This window comes from Plectropomus leopardus, chromosome 1 (assembly GCF_026936395.1).
Source record: "Plectropomus leopardus strain MGB_pleo_1.0 chromosome 1, ASM2693639v1, whole genome shotgun sequence".
Taxonomy (NCBI): Eukaryota; Metazoa; Chordata; class Actinopteri; order Perciformes; family Serranidae; genus Plectropomus; species Plectropomus leopardus.
The window spans coordinates 21552089-21575211 of record NC_142176.1 but is presented as its reverse complement, the minus strand read 5'-3'; the positions used below and the strand labels follow the sequence as shown (position 1 = coordinate 21575211).

General features: G+C 37.1%; 2 protein-coding genes across 3 annotated transcripts in view; both read right to left on the bottom strand.

Annotated features, from left to right (window-relative positions):
* nfat5b (nuclear factor of activated T cells 5b) overlaps positions 1-12865 on the bottom strand; it is a 44291-nt gene extending 31426 nt beyond the window's left edge. The window contains exon 1 of the mRNA XM_042488888.2: positions 12562-12865. Within this exon, the coding sequence (XP_042344822.2) occupies positions 12562-12634 (73 nt within the window). The 5' untranslated portion in view covers positions 12635-12865. The remainder of the gene's footprint in view (positions 1-12561) is intronic.
* A 143-nt stretch (positions 12866-13008) lies between these two features.
* The window catches only part of pkd1l2b (polycystic kidney disease 1 like 2b), a 30437-nt gene continuing 20322 nt past the window's right edge, over positions 13009-23123 (bottom strand). For both annotated transcript variants that reach the window (XM_088077613.1, XM_042486414.2), the window contains 12 exons: positions 21728-22200; positions 20815-20911; positions 20590-20730; positions 20321-20506; positions 18630-18960; positions 17729-17862; positions 17520-17647; positions 17277-17437; positions 15875-16085; positions 15657-15758; positions 14980-15111; positions 13009-14889 (listed from right to left, as the gene is read on the bottom strand). In XM_088077613.1, coding sequence (XP_087933739.1) covers positions 14719-14889; positions 14980-15111; positions 15657-15758; positions 15875-16085; positions 17277-17437; positions 17520-17647; positions 17729-17862; positions 18630-18960; positions 20321-20506; positions 20590-20730; positions 20815-20911; positions 21728-22200 — 2267 coding nt within the window. In that variant the 3' untranslated portion in view covers positions 13009-14718. The remainder of the gene's footprint in view (positions 14890-14979; positions 15112-15656; positions 15759-15874; positions 16086-17276; positions 17438-17519; positions 17648-17728; positions 17863-18629; positions 18961-20320; positions 20507-20589; positions 20731-20814; positions 20912-21727; positions 22201-23123) is intronic.

The following is a 23123-nucleotide window of genomic DNA, read 5'->3' as shown; positions in this document are numbered from 1 at the left end:
TTTTTTTTTTAATTGTCCATGGTGGTAAATTTAATATTTTGTGGTTGTTGGGAAAAAAAAGAGGATTTCATATTGGCTTTTTTTTGACACACTGTTACCTTAACTCTTCACTCAACTTAAACATATTTGACCTTTTTTTACCCCACTGCCCCTATGGCTCTAAAAATAGCAAATCCTACACACAACACTTACTCCAAAGCCTCTGGCAGTAACCCAATTATTAACTCAACCTTAAACAAAGGACAATATGGCAGAAAAGTCAAAACACTGACTACAGACAGAGTTCATTATGGGGGCTGTTAGGGGCAGTGCTAATCTTACAACAGTAATTAAAAGGGAATCCACTGGGTCACTATGAACTAAAGAAAGGAATACAGATCAAATACTGCTCAAAATATCAATTCATATTCCCTGTAGAAGGTCTATATGAAAATTAAGGGTAAAATTCTGTGTTAATTATCAATTCCAGCAATCCTACTTATATTTGAGTTCTCACAGCTTCCCTGTTATGTTAGTTCTACAGTGAAGGTCAGCCAGGCTTCAATCAGTCATTAGTGTCACACTAGGCTCAGAGTGTTTGGCATGTCACATTTTCAGTCCAGCTAATCCCAAAGTGACCAGGAACGACCTCCAGGCATCCGTTTACATGACTTGCTCTCAACAAACACCCACCTCTATCCTGACTTTACAAAACAGCCTACTATGGCTCCTGTGAGGGCCAAACAGTCCAGCTACAGGTCAGGTCTGAAAAAAAGTTGATCGTTAGTCATACTTGACTTTCTCACACCAGTGCAATGGGATTACTGTGTGTAATTGTGGGAAAAATACAGTCATATTCTGGCCGAGAATTATGCTTTGTATGCATTGTACTTATGGCTCTGTGTTACCATTGGACTCAAAAAGATGAAACAGACAATGAGCTTAACATGAAAGCAGGACTTCAAAAAGCAGAGGAATTCAAAGTATTTACAGAGGACAACACACACACACACACACACGCAAGCTCACACACATGCACACTCACCAAAAAATGGCATGCTTTTACACTACTGGAACGTGCTAAGCATCTAGAAGACAGTTCCAGTGAAATCAAGCCTAGCTGGTGATGAGAGGTTTCTCAAATTACTGTTTCCTTCTAAATCAGAGGAGTGTACACACACACACACACACACACACACACACACACACAAAAACAGTAACACCTACAGTATTATACAACTGTTCAACAAAATGTTCTGTGTGCCAACACAGGCGTTTCTGTCCGGCTTTCAGGAAAACCGTGCTGATGCAACAGGAAGAGCCTTTAGCAACAACGCACGCACTCATCTACAGAGTGACATCACCAAGCTGCCAACACTAACCACAATAAGTCGGAACCTGGAAAGGAATCACAACAAAACTGGACACAACAGCTTTTTTTTTTTAGTTACTCCGTTATTTTTTATTTCTATATCATACCAATCATTTGGCCCAACCCACAAGATATTACAAAACACCTCTATATTTTTAAACAGCTAGCCCGACTCTGCCTGACAGTAATAACATCATCTCCCTGAACCTCTCAAACTAGCTAAATAATATATCTTATCTTGTTTACTGAATCCATAACCACACAATAACTTGAGACTCATGAAAGTTGCTGGATCTAGCCAAGAAAAAGTCTGGCATGGGACCTCCCCTGTAAAACGGCAAATTGAGGTTTTAACACTTTGTTTACACACTTTGTTTAGTGTGAGTAATGAAGAGTTTGTGATTTTGGACACAGCAACTGACCCCAGTCAGTCTTTGTTGCATGATGCATGATGTAAATATAGCAACAGAGGTCCTGTTTTGGAAACCTTGCTGACTGATTTCTGATGGAAGCTGTTGACTCTATTGATAAGAAAGTAGGAATAAACAGATAATACAGCTGGCACTGGGTCAGTTTACATTTAGCATAGACTTGGGAGGTCTGATTGTGTTATTAAAGCACTCAGAAATTCAAAATAGAACAGTCGAATGTAAGAATGTATGACTAGAAATCTAATGGAAAAAAACAGTAAAGTGAGAATTCATTTAAAAACAATCACAGAGTTGAAAAAAAAAACAGCAGATCTACACATACAGCACAGTATTTCTGTCCTAATTTTCCAGGTTTTATTTCTTGAAGACCTGCCATTTTCCAGATTTCTGACAGTGTCCCCAAAGCTCACCTTGCAGAGCTAGACTGAGCCTACGCTTTCAGACATTAATTACTTAAGAGGATTTGGCATAAAGTCTAATTAAGGATCTGGAATGTCTGATTAGTCAGGAAAAGCGACAGCAGACTGGGAAAAAGGTGATCCAAATTAGCAAACACCTTTACCACAAAAACTGAATGAAGCTGCTCTTGCCTTAGACTGTTATAGCAGGAATAAGTTATTTGGGGTCACCACAGGTAGATATGGGGGAGATTCCTTTTACAGTATTGTCTGATCAAGTAAAAATGTACAACATAAAGCTCCTGGAGGAAGAATTGTTACTGCTCAAAACACCACTGTAACAATCAAAAAGTCATTCTGAAAGCAGCTTATAAGGTGTGCAGTTTGATTTTTACTGTTTATTTGAGCGCGTTGTGGCTTGCTGTGATTATGAGCAATGAGCACTGCCGTCTCTGATGATGACATCTTATTTAACTCATCAAAGAAACTCCCTTTTTTTCTTACCAAACTCTGATGCATAAAGGAATGACAAGAGGGAGACAGACAAAATGCTGTTACTACAATAATTAAAGCAATAAGATTTGACAAATAATAAAAATGAACAACATTTACTGTTTTCTGAGGCAGCAGCAATTTATTGTGCCTCACTGCGACAAGGGAAAGGAATATAAAGTAATAGCCAAAGACAAATGTAAAAAAGGGGCATAGGGATGGCAATAAATGTAAGTAAAGCTATTGAAGATAGACCCAGTTCACCTTGACTTGCACTGACTTGTCCTGAGGCAAGAGATTCCACTGTGTGTGGGGGGCTAGAAGCGAATGTGGCCTTAATTAGTTACACTATAGCAGAAAAACTTTACACAAGGTTAAAGGGACCATAATGTAGTCAGGAGCTAAGCAGACCTCCAGTAGCTTCTGAATGTGTTAAAGAAAACACACACATTTAGTGGCCTTGTGACTTTAAGTGTAATTTTTTGGCCAAGACACAATAGACATGAGGCGACGCACCAGTTGGTCTTAATGGCCACAAGTTCTTGATGTTAAGTAGATACATTTTTAGCAGTTAAAATTGGTTAGCACCCCCTTCAGTGACACCTTCTTTTTTCTTAACACTGCAGTATGGTTATCACCTTACAGTTAAAACAGAAAAGACATACAGTAGGTCCTACTTGAACCAAGAGAATTCATCTGCTACAAGAATCTGATCCTTTCTCCTGGTCTTGGCCCTACCGGGATTCTCTCAGTATCCAAACCCTTAAGTGTCAGGTCAATAAAGACAGCAAGTAAGAGTACCAACAATGACAGGATGCAGGGTAAATCGGCCAGTCCGTTCCAGCCCTGCCAGTCTGCCAAGGAAGCAGCAGATGACTCAGAAAAAAGAAATGAAAGCACAGGATATTGAGATACCACAACAGTTAGGCCGTGGGCTGGATTGTTTGAATACTTTATGTTAAAAGCCATACAGCATTCTTAAAGGTCATGAAATACCTCCTTGTAGGAGCCTCGCTATGAAGAAAGCTTGTGATGTTATGGGTTGTATAAAGTCAACAGACATGGTCTCATCACCTAAAGAAAACCAACACTGTCCATAAATCTGGAGCAGGAATCTGAAACCATGAAGTGACTGCTGTTTTGTTTCAAAGCATCCATGGCAGGGGGGAAAAAACCTGAGGGCATTTTTTTTACTCCTCTAAGTGGGGTAGTGGGACAAAAATGAGGCAACATGTGGCCTGCAATATGGAGATCTTCACAGGTACAAAGTTTTGGACCTGAAACTGACCTGTGGAAATGTGTCCACATGCAGCGACTTGCTGCTACAATTTCTGACAGCAGCCCTTTGTCCCCACTGAGCTGCCGGGCACCATCCTCCTTGAATATGGTCCATCTGAAGCTCATGTCGTTTTGTTTATGTTTTCTTTGTTTCACCACCAGCCTATTAGAGATGCAGCTGTAGCAAGCATCTCACTATCGCTTTCCTCACCCTTATTTTAAGAAGCTTCAAATTATATACAGCTACAAAATAAGCCCAACAAGCTGTAAGTCCAAACGGAAGCACAAAGAGTTGTTGCTATAGAGGCAATACACCATCTCGTTGAGCTGCATTGGTGTGAAGTAGCACATTTATATAATTTTGCAGACAGGCACGCTGCAAGTGGCTGCATGTTTCAACTTGTCTTGGCGCTTATCTTTGGTCTGATCTGGGCTTTATATGCAGATGAAAAGGGCAGAAATGTATTTCATTAAAGCTGCAACTATCAGTCAGTTAACTGGTAAGGTCACTTGACTGGCAGAAAATTAATATTATAGTACTATTTTGATAACTGATTAATGGTTGAAGTAGTTATTTAAGCAAGCATTTGATGGCTCCAAGTCATTAAATCTGAGAATGTTCTGACGTTCTCTGTCTTGCATTATAATGTAATGTATTATATTTCTGATTGTTGTTCAGACAAAACAAATTGCAACAAGTCCTCCAAGTTGTTTGTCCATGCCTCCTGGAGAATGCCATAGATGGGTTTCCTGAATAATAAATCTGTTTTATGATGCGATGATGACATGGTTTAATTTAGGGCAAGATTGTGGTTTGGGTTGAAAAGGCTGAATGTTAAAAGTTAGGGCACATTCATTGTAGAAGCAGATTGGGGGTTTCTGGCACACCTTCACCAACTTCTAAGGTGCACAAAGAAGAAAGTCTTAAAGAGGTCAAAGAGATCCAGCAACACTTGTAGTTGCTGGAACAATAAAGTTGTTCTCTAAACTACAAGTTTTTCTGGAGCTCTTTGAACTCTTCTAGGGGACATTCATCATAATGGTTAAATAATAAATGTGATTAGGGAACAACTGTGGTTATACAAAATTTAAAATAAAAAACAAAACAAAAAAAAAAACAAAACATTGACTGTTCGAAACAGTAAACGAACAATGGTATCAAAGTTCGACCCCCACCTCCTCCCTTTACTGAAATTGTCACTCTATAACAATGTCACCTGACTTGCTCCTTGGTTCGTGTCATATGTACTGCAGCAGTTGGAGGGCTTTGTCACCTGAATGTAAACATATTACGTGGCTTTGGGGCACTTGGAGAAACGACTGATCTCTTGTCCTTTAGTTTTTACATTTAATAATGTCCCCTGGGATTTGAGAAAGTTGTCAGTTGGAAATTACTCGATAATTGAAACTATTGATTGTTGCAACCCTGCGTGGTTTTTTTTTTTTTTTTTGCACTTCACAGTTCACACTCTCCATTTTACATCAAAAAATATTTTTCTCCTATGATGATCATGACACGACACACAAAAACTTAGCTAATCAGATCCACATGGATATTAGACATACTGACACGCAAACCTGAAGCAATACTTCATGGCCTTACCTAATCTGTGCTGCCTGTACCATAACTGCATTAAACCAATGTCAAATTCAAGACTATTAAATGCATCAACTGTAATTGCAACAGCAAAATCACTTCAGGATGTTGTTAAAAATGTAGAACATAGTTGGATGATGCATGAGCTAATTACCATTATCCATTAACAGCATAATTTACTTACAAGTCAACAGGACAACTGTTGCAGAAGGATGGGGGTGATGAGTTAAGGTAGAGTCAGAGTCAGGTGCTAAAGGTCAACTAGTTTCAGATTGGAAGCTTACTTAAGTACATTACAATCAAACAATACCTCACCACAACATTCAGCCTTCCAAAAGAGTTGAATCAACAGCTCTTTGGCACAGAGGCAACAAAAAATGAATATGATATGCTGCACAAAAGGAGGGCTTATTGTAAGGCTGGTATATTGAATAACAAAAACCTGGTGTTCTGGTTTGTCAGCATCCATTCAAAGCAAGATAAAAATGTAGTGACTATGTAGTAAACAAAACTCACCATATAACCCTTTAAAACCTGAGCAAATTACCTTGATTTATTTAACAACGTGGCAAGAGGATGAGAAATTAATAAAAATTTAAACTGACCTGAAAAATTGGAGAAAAAAAACCCAATATAAACAAAAACAAGAAAATTACCTTTAAAATGCTAAAAAGCTGAAAACATTTTTCTTTTTTTTCTGTAAAAAAAATTAAATATGTACAGGATGTGCATGTCCTATTTTTGAATCTGGTTGAAAGAAGTTTTCTCAGGTTTAAGAGGTTAAAGGCTACTAAATGCAGCACAAGAAAACTGATGTCAATCCCGGTGTTAAAGGGTTAAACATGTTTTAACGCATACTCACTATTTTTTTTCTTCCCTTCCTGTAGGCAGGTAGAGGCATTTGTGGCCTTGTTCATGTGCTTACGATGTAGCATGAAAAATATTTATTTTAATACTATAAAGAATTATAATAAGTTACTGTTCAATAGGTCACACTTTAGGTGCTACATTTCTCTCATTTGTGCCAGAAAATACCCTGGCAGTGTGGAATATGGTGTGTACAGCTTATCTGTAAACTCCTGCTGCTTCTCATCTGCCAATGGAAAGACTCCTGCTAGCCAAGATTCACCACGCTTAATATTTAATGTCTTAGTTCAGAATCATCTTGCTCTGGAGAGAAACACAAGCAGTGGATGTTAGATCTCACAGGTGCTTTGGGCTTTTCACAGAAAAGTGTGAGAAAGTGTGAGTGTGATGATTGGAAGCAAAAGCATCATGGCCTCCTGCACGGCTCCTTTTGACTTAACAGACACTGACAACACTAAACAAGCTAAATCTGAAAAATGCATCTCCTCCTTCCTCTCAATTTTGGCATGTAAATATAACATCATCCACAGATTAACTGACAGAAACTATAGTTTAATTACTGAAACACGTCCATCCAGCTCTATGAACAAGAAACAAAAAAGAAACTGATGTCTGGGGGGTATGCCACATCTTGTTCCACTTAATAATTTTTCAAAGCTACACCTCTCAACAGCTGATGTGTGTCTGTGGTTGCTTCAGGGTGAGCAAAAAATCTGCTTACATTTCATGAGCATAACTGACCTGCTAACCTAAAATAGGCCAAGGAGAAAGAGTGTCTTCTACACTTCTCGTGAAACGAATATGACTGGCAGAGCAGTAAAGATGGACAACATACTTGTGGTACTTTAAGTTTTATGGTTTGCTGATAACTTCATTGCAGATCATTAAATCTATCAAAGTGTTCAACATAGTACATACTGTACCAAACTGCCACACTGCACAACCAAAAAACAGGATCAGTTTGACTATTAGTCATGCAGCGAGTGACAGAAATGTTTTAGTTAAAATAAAATACTAAAATTCATACTATTTTTAGGATCTTTTATTATTTTTTGTCAGATACTTATTTTTGTTTGTCTGATATTTTGATGATAATTTTCAGATTTCAGATTTTCAACACAGAAATTGCTGATGCAAGCTTTTGAGTGCAAACCAAAATATTTCTATAAAGTGCAAAAATAGGAGAACAACAAATGGAGGGCTAATGATCTTATCTATATATGACATAGAACTGACATATTGTAGCAGAAACCACTCTTTAAATGCAACTAATTTTTTTAGCCTCACTTAAGAGAAAGAAAATTACATGAAATTGACACTTTAGTATTAGATTAAGGTGCTACAGCTTTACCATGTTAAACTACTCGTATACTGATTTGTTGCAGCCAAAACAAAGTCACAAGTGTGCAGTAAATACCAGAGGAGGTGATATTTTGACCTGAGACTGATTAGGCTTTTTACTGAGGTTTGGTTAGTGTTAATGATTAATCAAGGAGATTTAAAAGAAGTTAAGGAGGTGTGAGTAATTTGCATTTGTTTTTGTCAAGACACACACACAATGAATCTATTGGCAATAACCCTAACACTGGATATACGTGATTTTTATATCCAGTGCCATTATTCAGGCTTTACATTTGAATCAATAAGAGCAAATCAGAAAAAAGAAAGAAGAAAAAAGATCCCTCTTTTATTTTAACATATCTGCTGTCAAACTTTTCATTAACAGCTTACTGCAGGAATTAACTAAGAAGACTTTAATAAATACTGCATCGTTATTTGTTAGAGGAGTGCAATTTTCTATAAATTTTAGGCTCATGCTGTCAATATTTTGATAACATATAGTTCATTAATTTAACATTGCATGATTGTGTGACACTCTTTTTTTAAAGGAGACGTACAAGGTAATACGGAAGATCAGATATGCCAAAAATGGCTTGACCTAGATTTTTATTTTTTTACCTCTGTAGTGTGTACCTATACAGAATGAAACAATTCTTTCGCTCTTCTTTACATTAGTCGAGAAGTCAGCTGTATATGTAGCTTCCTTGAAATGTTAACATTACTACTCTGCACTGGAAACTCCACCTCGGTATTTGATGATGAAAAATACTACAGGAGCTTGTGGGTTCAGGAACCAACACTATTAGTTGGTTCCCGTCAGTCAAAATGTGCATAAAGCTCCTAGAAAAGTTAACAGAAAAGTTTTTGGACAATAATACGTCTGTTTCTTTGCTGGGCTCAGCACCACTGCACCAATTTTAACCACAGAATACACAGTGCCAACATTACACTGAGGCACTGTAGACAGCGGGTCCTGCTGATGAACATGATAAAACCCAACTGCATATATGACCGGGGAGTCTGAGTGCCAGAACCAAAGACTGAGGTTAACAGCAAAGACCCTAAAAAGTGAGTACTACTAACAGAATAGAAACAAAATGAGTAGAAAAGACATTGAACTGTTTGCCATGGTCATTTGACTGGTGCAAAAGAAAACTGAGATTGTTGGTAGTTTTTATGGTGACAACCCAAGTCTGTGGATTTTGGAGTGTGTCACACTCACTAGTTTGAGGACTCTGTTTTGGCCTATTCCTACACTTGTTTTTTTTTTTTTTTTTATTTAAAAAACTCTGGTTTGGTAGAGATAAATCCTTAATTCACAGAGTAAGATATAAAAAGTATGCTCAATCCACAGACATTTCGTTTATCCTCGCTGTCTCTCTATGCCGCTCAGCTTTCTGCTGAATAGTGGCTCTCACTCATTCTTTGTAGGCAGCTACAGTACATCATTTTTAACAACAATTAATGGTAACAAAAGAAACAAGGAAATAACTGTAACAGTAATGTTTTAAAAGTAACAGACTGCTTATTTGAAAATGTACTACTCGAGTGTTTGTTTGGTCATTGCTGCAAAACCTTACCTTAGTAAGTTTGCCTCTTGCCTAAATATGGTAAATTTATACATTAGTTTATATGAGAGCTAGCCCGCTACAATGATTGCAATGGCAATGGTACAGATACAAATAGCCCCCACTCTGACTATCCTGCTACCTTGATTTGAATGGAAACATCCACTCTTTCCTCCTCCTCCTCCTCCTCCTCCTCCTCCTCCTTCCCCCACTACTACTACTACTACTACTACTCTCTTCTACTTCTGAGACCTGTATCTAGATTCACAGTAGTAGATTCTCGGACAGATAGTATCTGACCCATATTTATGTCATTCTGGGTTGGCTGGCTGAGCATACTTATGAAAAATAGTATCAATGACAAGCATGATCGTGTGGTTGCTTTCATTGTGACACTGGCTAAATAACCGAGCAAAGCTACAAACTAACCACCTGTATGAAGTATGCAAGTATTCTGACAATGCTTTATGATGCTTTCAATAACCTTAACTTCAAAAGACTGATGAGTTGTGAATTAATTATGTTAATATTTAAAACAGCAAGCAAAAATATATCCTTATATTTAAAATATAGATTTGAGAACAAAGTCCATCTGTTCATGTGCTTAGGACAGGAAAGGCACAAACTTAATGCAACAGCAAATTGCTCAACTCTTAATACTTTTTGTTATTTTTCAGATGTTTTCCCTCTACGGCATTTTTTTTTCTTTCATCATCAGATATCAACAAGCTTTCAAGGCAATCAAGTATTTTTAAGCGCATGCCGCCAAGTTTGCTTAACACAGCAGAGTCAATATTAATAGAGTGCTATTTAAGCCCAGGTTTACACACAGGGCAGCCAGAGGGTTAATGATTGACCGTGCTTTGGTGGGTGTCAATATGAACAAAAAAATATATGTCGAAGTTTGTGGTCTTACAATTGTTAACCTGAAGTTATGAGAAAGCCATAACATTCTTCACCTTTGATGTGGTGGGAATATATTTTATGGCGTCCATTAACCTGCAGTCCATTACGGACCACAAAAGGTAGTGTGACTGGCATTCCTGTCTTGAGTGCAATTGTTTTCGTTTTTCCTTTATATTCCCAGAACGGCTCGCATGCTAAAAATATGTATTCCTCCTCATGTTTTAGCTGTCCAGTGTAGCTTTCTGAAAAAAAAACCCAAACCAATAAATAACTGCAAATAGCTGCTACAATCTCCTCCATATGATGTCCATAATAGAGAATAATTCTTTTTTATCCAGGTGTAAGGTCTGTCTTGTCAATACTGAGGGTTTGACGACATAAATGGATAAATTAAATTTTCTTTTCAACCACAGGGACAATGCTGCAGACAAACAGGGGGAGAGTTGGCCTTGTCGGCAAGATGCAAAACTAACTTCACCTCTCACACACAGCCGAGCCGACTGAGCTGACATAAATACACAATAGTGTGATAAGTAAGTAAACAAGGTAGGCTAAGGAACAAGTTGCTATTTATCTAGATCTCAAGAGAATATCAGCTGACTTATGATTTGCACAAGAAATGATAAAAGTCAACAGTATAACGGCTTTCTGTTGAGTCATAACTAATACTGAATGCATCAATAAATCATAAAATGAGTTAAATGATAAAAATTGATCTTAAAAAAGCTTTTTATAGGACTTGGGGATCACTAATTTTTGTTTTTTTGTGTGAACATTTTAATAATTGTTTTTAATACTGCAGGGTAAGAATTAGAAGGACTGTTTGTTTTGAATACAGTTATGGGTACTGGCTTATCCATTGCATGATCACAACACTTTGTATCTTCTCCCTATTTACAGTTTTCTTAATAGAAGTATAATGAAATATGCTCTTTCTGAACCGTCTCTGGTATAGTCAAGGCTGTCCTCATTCTAAGGTGGCCCTGTTTATAATATACTACAGTGTGTTGAAAAAATATCAACTGCAAATTGTATTTAAAAAATGGGATTTGTATAAAGATGGGATTATATTGGCAGAAATCTCAAAAGCATCTTTTAAAATTTAAGCCCTTAAAGTTCCAGTAAAACAGCTGGCAAGCAGCTGTTTGATTTTGCAAAATTATTTTTTGTTTCTTGCAAAACTATGATGCTAGGGAGGGACTTTCTGCAAATATTGACTGCTGTTTACAATAGCCAATCTGACATCACAAGCAAACATGGAAGTTGTCGCTTCCCAATTTTTTCTGGAAACCAGATCTGTTTGGGTTCTATTCCCGGACGAATGGGCTGTCCTAACCTTAACTATTCAATTTCAATGCCTAATCACTGTACTTGCACAGAACAAAGTGGGTTTCCAATACAGCATGTTTTTCCCCCTAAGATAGCAAGCACATGACCCTCTCTGCTTTCCCTCTGATTGGGAAGTACATTTATTTTCACTTCAGAAGTCCTTACCTCTTTGTAATGTAAAGCATGAATGATAAGCTGGCTGACCAACATTAGCTTACTGCAGATATATAGGTATCAGCACATGTATCTGACCATGAATAACAAGAAATTGTACTATGTAAATTCCAAAGATATATTTGCAGTAGTGCAGAAAAATGGTGTAGTTAAGTTAATTTCTAAAATGTAATAGCCTATATCCTGTTCAGCATATACAGTAACTTGGTCACAATTCTTTAGCTCTTGAACAGCACTCAAACACCTTTCGCAAGTATTTAAACCTTTGAAATAGGATTTCTTTTAAAAACATGGGGGAAAAAAGGCTATTAACAACATGGCATGAAATGTCCCACAAATTGCAAAGCACTATTAAAATGTGACAAGGAAATGACCTAAAACTAAAAAACAGAGTTTGATTAGAAAAATGACTATAAACATATCAAGGAAATTATATACATATACATATACATATAAGAGAGAGGGGCCTTTTCGAACAACCCACAAATAATAGACAGCACTGGCACAAGTAAACTGGTCTGACCGGTGTGCATGCAGCTGCTGAGGGCTTCAGTTTGAAAAAAAAAAAAAAAACAGAAAAAAACTTCACCTTGCCCCAAGAAACAAAACCTAACGTACAGGCTGAAGGACGCCGTGGACATCTTTGCACTGGGATTCAAACTTAACTGTTAACGGCAGGCAAGTGGCACGAGGCAGTTTACAGATGACACTAAGGGGGCTGAACGTTACCAACAGTTACATGAAAAGTTACTACCAGGTAACGTTACTAACACAAACTACGACTTGAGTAGAAACTTAAAAAAGTGAAGAAAACTTAAGGTGTTGTTACCTTTTGAGTACAAGGATCTGGGAGAATTCAGGTCGAGGTCCCCGCTGAAAAGGGAGATAAAGTCAGAGGGCATCGCAATCCCTCTGACTGAGGAAACCGGACACCTTCAAGTCAGTTACCTTCACTGAACGATATTAATTCCTCTCTGACAGTCAGAAAACCTTCAAACTTGCGCTCGGACGACCGTAGTGACTAAGGTGACCCTGCTGTTAGCTGTAGCTGGTTAACCGTCTCCGCTGTCACTTGGCTCGTGAATCCCCCCGCGGTCCGCCTACGACGTGTGTTGTTGTCAGCAGACACCCCGAGCTGCTCACACCGCGAGACACGCCCACGCCGATGACGCAATACGTAAAACATGCGTCTGCATAATTATGATAATGAGTAATGATGAGCAGTCATGAACTGTTTATTTATCTATTTTTTTGTTTATTTTATATTCAGCTCCTTTACTGAAGTAGAAAACGCTCTGTTACAATTAAAAGTCCTAAATGTCAATAAAGTAATAGTAAGGAAGCACAATCAAGAAAAAATACCCAAACGCAGAGAAACAAACAAAAAAAAAAAAAAAAAAAAAAAAAAAAAAATCAAACCAATGAAATAAGAAATTCTCACCAAAAACTCATCATTTTGAGTTTTGTGGAAAAAAAAAACCTCATTTGGGGGGTGTATAACGAAATGAAAACACCCCAAAACCTCAACATGGTACAAGATTTCTCATCTGAAATGTAGTGGAGTAAATTTATAAAGTAGCAAGAAAAGAAAATACTCAAGTTAAATACAATTACCTCAAATATGTACTTAAATACAGTACTTGAGTAATGCACTTAGTTACATTCCACCATTGTCACTGATTTATCAGTATTTTTTAAAACATATATATACACACACACACACACACAAATTAATTTGTGTGTATTTGACATATATGTCCACAATAATCAGTGGTGGAATATAGGTGGAATTTGAGGCACTTGTAATTTAATTGAGAATTTCTGTTTTTTGCTACTTTTGCTTCCACTTTACAGATTTTGGAAGCAAATACAGTAGTTTTATTTGTTTAAAGCTTTACTTATGAGTTACTTTGCAAATTTAGATTATTGATTTAAAATACAATTAAACTCATATTATTATAGGTTAAACCACCCAGCAGTATATAAGTTAATTAAAACACTTTTACCAGCTGCAGTGTTAAAGTAAAGTACATAAGAATTTTTTGTTATTTTGATGCCAAAACTTTTGTAATTGTACGTAAGATTTTGAATGTGGGACTTTTGCTTGTAAGATAGTATTTTTACAACATAGTATTGCTACTTTTAGTCAAGTAAATTACTAATATTGCTATATTGCTAAATATTGCTCTACTCACTTTCACTGAATCGAAGGAGCAACACACTGAAATGGTTAAAAGGCCTTAAACGGCACCTGGCAGTAGATATCAAGTATGTATGAATATTTACACTTAACCGATCTCTAGATCATATTACACATTACTATCTATTTTGACTATATACATAGAATCAAATGATATCTTGTTGAATCTGACAACATCCTGAGGCAGTAGAATCACAAGCCTGAACTGTAGCTCTCTTTTTTACATTTTTTTTTTATCAGTTTTACTTCATGCAGCCACCTTGTGTTTGTTGTGCTAGATTCTGTGATATACTTATGTCTTAGATACCTCAACTTTAAAATCTTATTCTTAAAGGATCGATAACACAAGCTTCGTCTTGTTTTGTGAAAAGCAACAGTAATCATTACTACGGAAGATAATCAGTATACATATTTGTTTGTAATAAACATAATATGCTCAACTATAAGATGTTGTTATTTACTATTAACTTTATCAGATAAGTCAGACTAATTTTACTTGTGTCTATGAGTAATTATTTTATGGAATTAAAGCATATTGGACAAGATTTAGTGACACAAATTTATTCGCTTAACAAAATAAAATGCAGCCGTAACGCAGTGCCTCAGCACATAACATAAGGATAATGCTTAGTTCTTACTTTATCTCAGTGTTTCAGCTTCTCCTACAATAGTGACAGATCTGCAGCAGAAGAGAGAAAGGCTAATAATCTATAGACTTTCACAGCTAATATTCAGTCACAAAGGAACAATAGCAAAAACCAAAGCAAAGCATTCTGTAGGAACATTTCATCCCACACAAATACTCCCAGAAGAAATCGTTGAGAGTCCATTACTTGAAGCAGATGACACAGCTGGCCTCTCAGTTGAGCAGTCGGCATCTTGTTTCTTACATTTGAGTCCAAATAAACTGAAGAGTTTCATCAGCATCAGGTCGACAATCTCATCCTCTTCTGATGGCTGCAAAAACAGTGAGTAATATGCATAACTCAGGGAGCGGCAAGCTATCTGCAGTGGTACAATCTAACTTATTTTACATGTCTATAGTACCTTGTGATGTATCTGCTCTTGACTGAACGCCACCAGAATGACAGAAATGAAGAGGTTTAGCACCACAAAGGTCATGAAGACAATGCAGGAGCCAATGAGGAAAGCTCCAAGCACTGGATTGTAGTTCAGAACCTGAGGGATCAGGAGGAAGACATACACTTAAGAAAGGTCAGCTGATATAAACTGATTCACAACATCATGTTGGCAGATATGTAAGGATCCTAAAAAAAATTAAAAAATAAAATAAAATGATAATAATAAGGAATACAAAGTTATACAAATTGGAAATCTAAATGATTGTGTCATGGATAATAATCAATATTTAACCAATATACTATTGATCACAAGGAATTGGTGCAAGACTGAACCCACATACAATGAAGAAAAAATTAGCTTAGAATGGTGGAAAATATTTTTGTTAGTAAATGACAGAAATAGGTGATTTACCACTGTGGGAAAAGTCCATCTTTAAAAATTGTGACCATGACTGTTCTGTTCTTCACCTTTATTTTTCCTTGATTTTGTTTTGGGTTTTTTCTCTTTATCATTATTGATTGTGGAGAGAACTCAGAACTTTGTACACAACACACAGTACATGGTTGTATAAAAAGTTTTTAAAAAATAAAGTTCAGCTGTCATAAACTGCTGTGGTAAAGTTATAATAGTCTCATACTAACCTCTTCATAGTTAAATATGCCAAGCTGCAGACTGACCATGGTCTGTGCAGCGTCCAGCAGAGTCCGATAGGAGTAGAGTTTCCACCCATACATCAGGTTAGACTGAAAATTGAAAGTTGTGTTAATGATAACTTCTATTTCACAAAATGTAGATATAATATGGAGAAAAGCAGTGATTCCAGCTGCATGTTGATGTTAAAGTGTGGGAAACTGCTCACAGCGATGGAGTAGGCCAGGAACATGATGGTCATGACCACCAGGAAGCCTGAGATATCCGTCCAGGCTCGCTGCAGTGTGGCTGTGATCATGTGCAGCTTTGGGTTCAGTCTCAGCAGGTGCCACAGTTTGACTGTAGCCAGAAGCACCAGGAAGGCAATCAGATACCCCAGCACCGCATCAGCCTTGGCTGTCTCATGGAAACTAGCGTACCTGGAGACAGGGCATGAGGGGACAGAGCCTGCTTCAGCTATATATTCAAAAGGGTGTTGAGTGGTTGAATGGATGGAGGAAATAACAGTTGACCTAGTAACACTTTCCTATTGACTTCGTTGAAATTTAATTCAAAAAACATATTCTCTGTGTATATATGTATTTCCCAAAGTTAAAGGAACAGTGTGTAAGATTTAGGGGGATTTAGTGGCATCTAGTGGTGAGGAATTCAGATTGCAACCAGCTAAAACTTCTCCCGGTTAGAAATACTGAAAGACAACAGTTTGGTTTTTTTTTTTATTACCGAGAACCAAATTATCCGCAGTGGTCTCTTCTCCTCCAAAACAAACAAGGATTTTAAACAGGTAAAAAGACTGAATAAAAAAATCTGTGTTTCTCCTATGGTGTCAGGTGTGTTGCTGACAGGCTGTTGGCCCAGGACCTGATGATGTTTGCTCACTCAGGAGTTTTTTTTTATTTTTACCATGAACCGAATTATCTGCAGAGGTCTCTTGCTCTCCAAAACAACCAGACCCAGTTTTAAAAATGTTAAATAAAGCAGTTTCAAACTTTTTCAAAAAATGTGTTTTTTTCCAGACATTGCTTGTTGAAAAGGGGTTGACCTGAAAAAGCAAATGGCCCTATCTCGAGCCAGTGATTTGTTTGTCTGTTCTGGGCTACTGTAGAAATGAGGCAATCTCCATGGATGAGGGTCTGCTCCATACATTGATAAAACTGCTCATTCTATAGTAACAAAAACACAATTCTTATCTTGAGGTGATTACACACTAAATTAAACACACTTATTATATTACATCCCATTTCACACCAGAAAATGTTGACAGTTGATCAGTTTTCGCTAACTACCACTTTCAGTGTAAAACAGGTTGCAAAAAACGGAAACATTTCTCTCCCATGTATACTGTATCAACTAAAATTTTCTGGTTTTATGTGAGTATTACTATTGATCAGGGCAGAATGAAAAAAAGGACAGTTTTTGTGTATGAGAAACATTGAAAAGAACATCTTTTTCTGTGCTGCAGAGATGATGTGCTGGTGACTGCACGATGGATGTACAGTCAGAAATAATAATTAGCAAAATGCGCGAATAAGCAAAACTGTTGTTTAACAGGTTTAAAATAAGATCCTTTATTATGCACTTGTATGGGTTGTGTTTTTGGTATGACTTACTGGTCTTTGTTGTTCTGGTAGAACTCAATGTCCCGCATTCCCAGTAAAGTCCTCTTGATGAAGACAGACAGCGCACTCCAGCTGAGGATGATAATCCCCAGCTCGAGCAGGTTCCACTTACTCTTAAAATAAGTCCATCTCTGCTGCTTCATTAGCTTTCCCTGTAGGAGGAGAGGAGATTGTGTGAGATGTTATAATTGTTACTGGTGATGGCAGTAATCTCGAGGTATTATGCATTCGCACCTGGACAAACATGTAGTAGATAATGAAGAGGAAGTAGATAGCCTCAGAGGCCATGACGAAGATGTGAAGGCCGCCAGTCGACTGGTAAAGACGCACACTCTGAAGCTCACTGCGGAACTGGAAAGCTCCTGGAGTAAACATAAAGTATTCCTATAAAAATCAAAGCTTCTGTGCAGCTTTCACACAGTAGCTGGACATGCAATACTTACCTATGGCTGTGGTCTCCAGCATGAGTGTGACGATGCAGAAGAGGTTGACGTTGGCATTGTACACGGTGAACTCAACAAAGATCGCTTGGGTGTACATATCAAACCAGGTGTTGTCATGAAGGTACTGAAGGGAACTACAAAGAACAGACATGAAATTAAACACAGGATTTATAAATGTTATAACTTCAAACACAGTTCTCTCCTGATGTCATTAAACAGCAATTTCTGATGTAGAGGCCAGCTGTGCAAAACACATTTGTGGCATCTGTTATTGCTAATAAGGCAAATAAAAGCACTTTTACTAAATCTGAAGGCATAGTTATACTGTAGACAAATGTGAATTTAGATTTAAGATAAATGTACAACAAATTGTTTTTCTAACCTGTCTAGAAATTAAGAACTAACTATCTAAATACTGTTATTTTTTGTCGTCTTTCTTAGTCTATAAAATAGCAGAAAATAAGGAAAAATATGCCCTCTGAAAGTTCTCGGACACCAAGCTGTTGTCTTTCTTACTTATTTTGACTGCACAGTCAAAATATATCTGGATCAGTTAATACTGCTAGAAAAGCTATATGGAAAAGCTGCAATTCCTCACACTTAAAGGTCCAGTATGTATGATGCAGTGGCATCTAGTGGTGAGGTTGCAGAACTAAGAACACTCCCAAGTGTTAGGCATGTATGAGAACTATAGCGGCCAGCACGAAAACACAAAAAAGGAAAAACATAAAAACTTAGCCCTTTCTAGACCCACACTACAGTAGAAACAACATGGTGGATGCTGAGGCAGAGGACCTGCTCCTTGTATAGGTATAAACGGCATATTCGGAAGTAATGAAAACACACTGATTTTTTTTAGATGAGTCAATTTTTGTGGGTCTTGATTTATTATAATGCCTACCTGCTGGAATTTTGTAAATCTGGCCCCAGATCTACCACAAACCCTCCTCCTCTGTAGAGCATCACGCTGCCCCAGATGGGGAAGGCCCTCAGTTTACCCTGAGACTGATAGACCCACGGGCTGTGACCGTCCAGTGAGCTGTTATCACCCACAGAGCGGCTCCAGCCTGGACCATAAGAGCCCATGTCCTCCAACTCCCATGAGTACGGAGCGTGACAGTTCCGCTCAGACTGCTGCATAGAGGGAGCCACACGGCAGGACTTTTGCTGCACCCTCACCTGGCGAAGACGAGCGTTACCCACCAGCTTTGAGTTTCCATCTGTGATGAATCCTGTGACAGGATAAGCACATGTAAAGGAAATATCAGTTAATTAATGGTAATTATGTTGTGCCTGTTAACCACTTTTTGCAGATTAAACAGTCCATTTTATTTTTCACCATCAGCCCAAATAAATTTTGTTTTTGGTAAAAACCAACTCGACAAGGTCTTTCTATACTGTTACAGGTCAATAACTGGACATTATGAACACATTTTACTATTTGCCACATAAGTAGTAGTAGTTTATTCCAAATGTGAACAAACATGTACAAAAAAAGACAATTATAAAAGAAGACATGAAAAATGTAAACAACATGTCATGATTTGATTCCTATATCTGAAAAGGAGTGGGAAGAAGTACTAACTTATTTAATCCCAGCCCTTATCCATAAATAATAATAGTCAAGTATTTAGCTACCACATCAATATAAAGCTATACAATAATTCATTCTCTAGACTTATTCTAATATATTATCATAATTACCAATTATCTTTATCTTACAAGATATAAATTACAAATATATCTATCTTAATGAAAATATAAATTCTTATATATAAACCTTATTCAAAAATATACAAATTGCTGACATATTAATCTTATCAAAAATAATCTGTTTCTTTGTATTTCTTATCAAATCATGACAGCTGTTTTACTTAACCAAGATATGTATGTATACTTGTATACATACTCTATACTTATACACATACATGCACACAAATACAAACACATATACACACATACATATACACACACAACTCAAGGCAACACAAAAAATAATAAATGACAAAATAAAAATTAAACAGTAAATAACAAACGGTAAACACCTGGAGATTGTCAAATACCTTCTTCATCCCTATATCTAGTGAAAATCATTTCTTTATACCTCTTCTGAAACTGATTTATGTTTGGACATTCATTACCCTGTTGATATAATGTAGTAGTAAGAAACAAAGGCAGTAAAAGTGACTTAAGTACAACACAAGTTTAAGAGAAAAAAGAACAATCAGAGGATATCAGTTCATCTTCATATGTAGTATATTTAAATGGGAAATACTTTGAAATCCTTTCATACATCACCATCATCAAAACTCTTAGTATTAATTGCCACATCAATGCCTAGTTGTTTTGGATTACAATCCAAAATTACCTGGAGAAAATTAGGCTAAGCAACAATATACACATGAAATGAGCTTTAAAATACAATAATCAAAGTGACCTTCAGGGAGCTGAAGGCAAAAAATGATATCTGCTATGTATTTTTTTACCAAATGATAACAGCTGGATGATTTGCATGAAACAACAACTTAACAAAACTTAAAGGTTCATACAAAGAAAGCTGTAAGACAGATGTTCACAACAAATCATACTGACCTGGATACTCTCCAAACAAGTTGCTCAGCAGAGTCGTGTTTGCCCAGTCGAACACATCCTGAATACTCATACTGTCTGAGATCCCTTTGCTGAAGCTCTGTCGAATGTGTTGGGTCAGAAAGTAAGCGTTAGGGTCCCTCTGACTGTACGCCACCAGGAGCAGCATCCACATAAATCCCATATAGGCTGCATCACAAACAAATGTCTCATGTCAGCATCTCAATACATGTCACATTGTGTCCTATGTTGCATCAAAGCTGTGATCCTACCAAGAATCTCCCTTATGAGGACGAACACCTTTTGCTCTTTAATCATGTTGTTTCTTATCCTCTCGATGTCAGTCAGAGGTGGTGGCTGATAGAAACTGCATGTGCTGTCTCTTCTTGCTGCACGCACTGTATCAAGATCATCTAACAGAGCAATACTGTACTTATATGATTTGTTTTTTTCACACAAACGATGCAACAAAAAATGGATAACTGGAAAAAACGTACCTGTGTTTCTCAGACTCTCATCTATCTGCGGCTCTCCATACTCCTCCTGGTCAACTTTTTTCAGAACAAGAGCAAAGAAAGCAGCAAAACCAAGAACCTGCGACAGAAGATGTTCAGACTTAGCTCAGACCACACGACCTCGTAATAATCAGTGCATATTAAATACCATTTGCATGCACTGTAGTCCTTGGAAGTAGGTCTGTGGAAGAATTGGAAAGCCTTGCAAATGTTATTTTTGTTATTATTGTTAAAGTAATTTATTTATCGGCATTATATTTGACAATAAAAATATAATTAAAAAAACAATAAAAATATAAGATAAATAATACATCTACAGCTGAATAATGTATTCAGGCCTTTTTAAATGTTTTCTCAAGACATACTTCTCTCAGAGAGCTGATACTGATTCTGAGGTTTTCTTCTTTCATCTTATTTAATATAAATTGTCTTTCATCTCTTTATTTTTTTGCTTTTTTATATTAATTAATTTTATCTTAGATGAATGAAATTGTTTATCTGATTTCAAGAAAAAAATGCTGCCTTGTATGAGGCACTTTGCAACCACATGTGCTCTGTAAAAAATATATTATTATTTAAACAAAAACTAAAATTACTTTATTGGCTCTGTATGGGCAAAAATTTGGAAACATGTTTTGTGATGTGACAAGAGCTGTCATCCAGGTAAGCTTACTTATTCTATGCACAAATTGAAAAATCTGATAACAATAAAGATAATAAATCTCCAATTTAAAATATGTATTGATAATCTGTCATATCAGTACATCATAAACACATCTATCACTATCTAAACATTTTATTAAACACACAAAAAGACTGGACTTTGGTTAGTAACGTCACAAACTCACTTAATGACTTTCTAAACATTTGCAATGCTAAACATGCTGTTGCTCACCTTCAGAGGTTGAGTGATAAACAGACTCTCAAAGAAGGAGACCACCATGGAGATAAGCCAGCTCACAGAGCGGTCTTTCCCGTACGTCAGCCCGTACATCATGGTGAAGTATCCTGACACACCGCTGGTTGCAATCACGAGTATCCAGCCAACAAACACAAACCACCACGGCAGCCCTCCTTGACAACACTTCTTGGTGGAGTCTCTGTTGACTATCTCTTCTGGACTGGGGCTGCGGTCCAGCTGGTCTCCTTCCAGGCTGGAGGAGGGGAGGTGGTACTCCAGGAGACCCTTCATTCCATGAACTTGCTGCATGGCTCGGTTGTAGCTGTCTGGGTTTGGAAAACGAGACGGTCCCAACAAACCCAGCTCCTTCTCAACATGACGCAGCTGCTTGTACAGGTACCGGCTGTTGTTGCTCTTTTTCTGAACTTCATCTGAAGTTTTCTCAGGGCTCCCGCACACACTGTTTTCTGTCCACGCAGAAATCAGTTTCTGTTAGTTAGGATGCCAAATGCATTGTGCTTATATTTTTCATCAAGGGTGATATATTTGTTGCAATACATAACAAATTCAAAGTAATTCAATTTTCCATGAACATAATTGATTTTTCCTTCAGCGAGACTGTCTTTGTGGTTGTTGGATTATTTTGTTTATCAGTCTGCAAAGGAGACCACAGTTAGGCCACCATTATCAGCAGATCAGAGAGAGCCTGCTTAACAACTTTATAATTTTTATGTAAAGTAATTTTTTTCTCAATCCAATCTTTCAACTGACAATGAAGAAAATAATTGCACTGCATAATGTTCATATCAGCATATAATAGATAAAATGCATCCAGCCAGTTCAAGAAAATTAAATCCTATGGAGACAGAAAGAAGATGAAATACTAAACCTTTAAATATAAATAGATTCTCTATTTAGAGGTATGTTATTTACATATTACCTATTTATCAAATGACCACTGTGTACCAAGCCTTAACACCAACTTGGTATTCCTTTAGTGTTTAATCTTCAGGATTTTTTTTACAGGGAGCCAATTTACCTGCAGAGATCTTTCCCTCTCCAAAACAAACGAACAGGTGATTACAACAGGTAAAAACACTAAATAAAGCAGCTTCATGTGACTAATCAGTGTTTCTTCGACACGGTTTGACTCTTCGCAGAGGTGCTGCTAACTACAGTGGCCGACGGAAAAATGCAAATGGCCCTCTCTAGAGCCAGTGTTTGGATGTTCCTGCAACCAAACATGGCAGTGCAACATGGCAATATCATGAACAAAGACCAGCTCTCTTTGTAGACACAAAAGGCTCATTCTAAGGTAACAAAACCACAGCAATTCTTATTTTCAGTTGATTATACACTAATGCCAATATATTCCCCAAATATCCACACA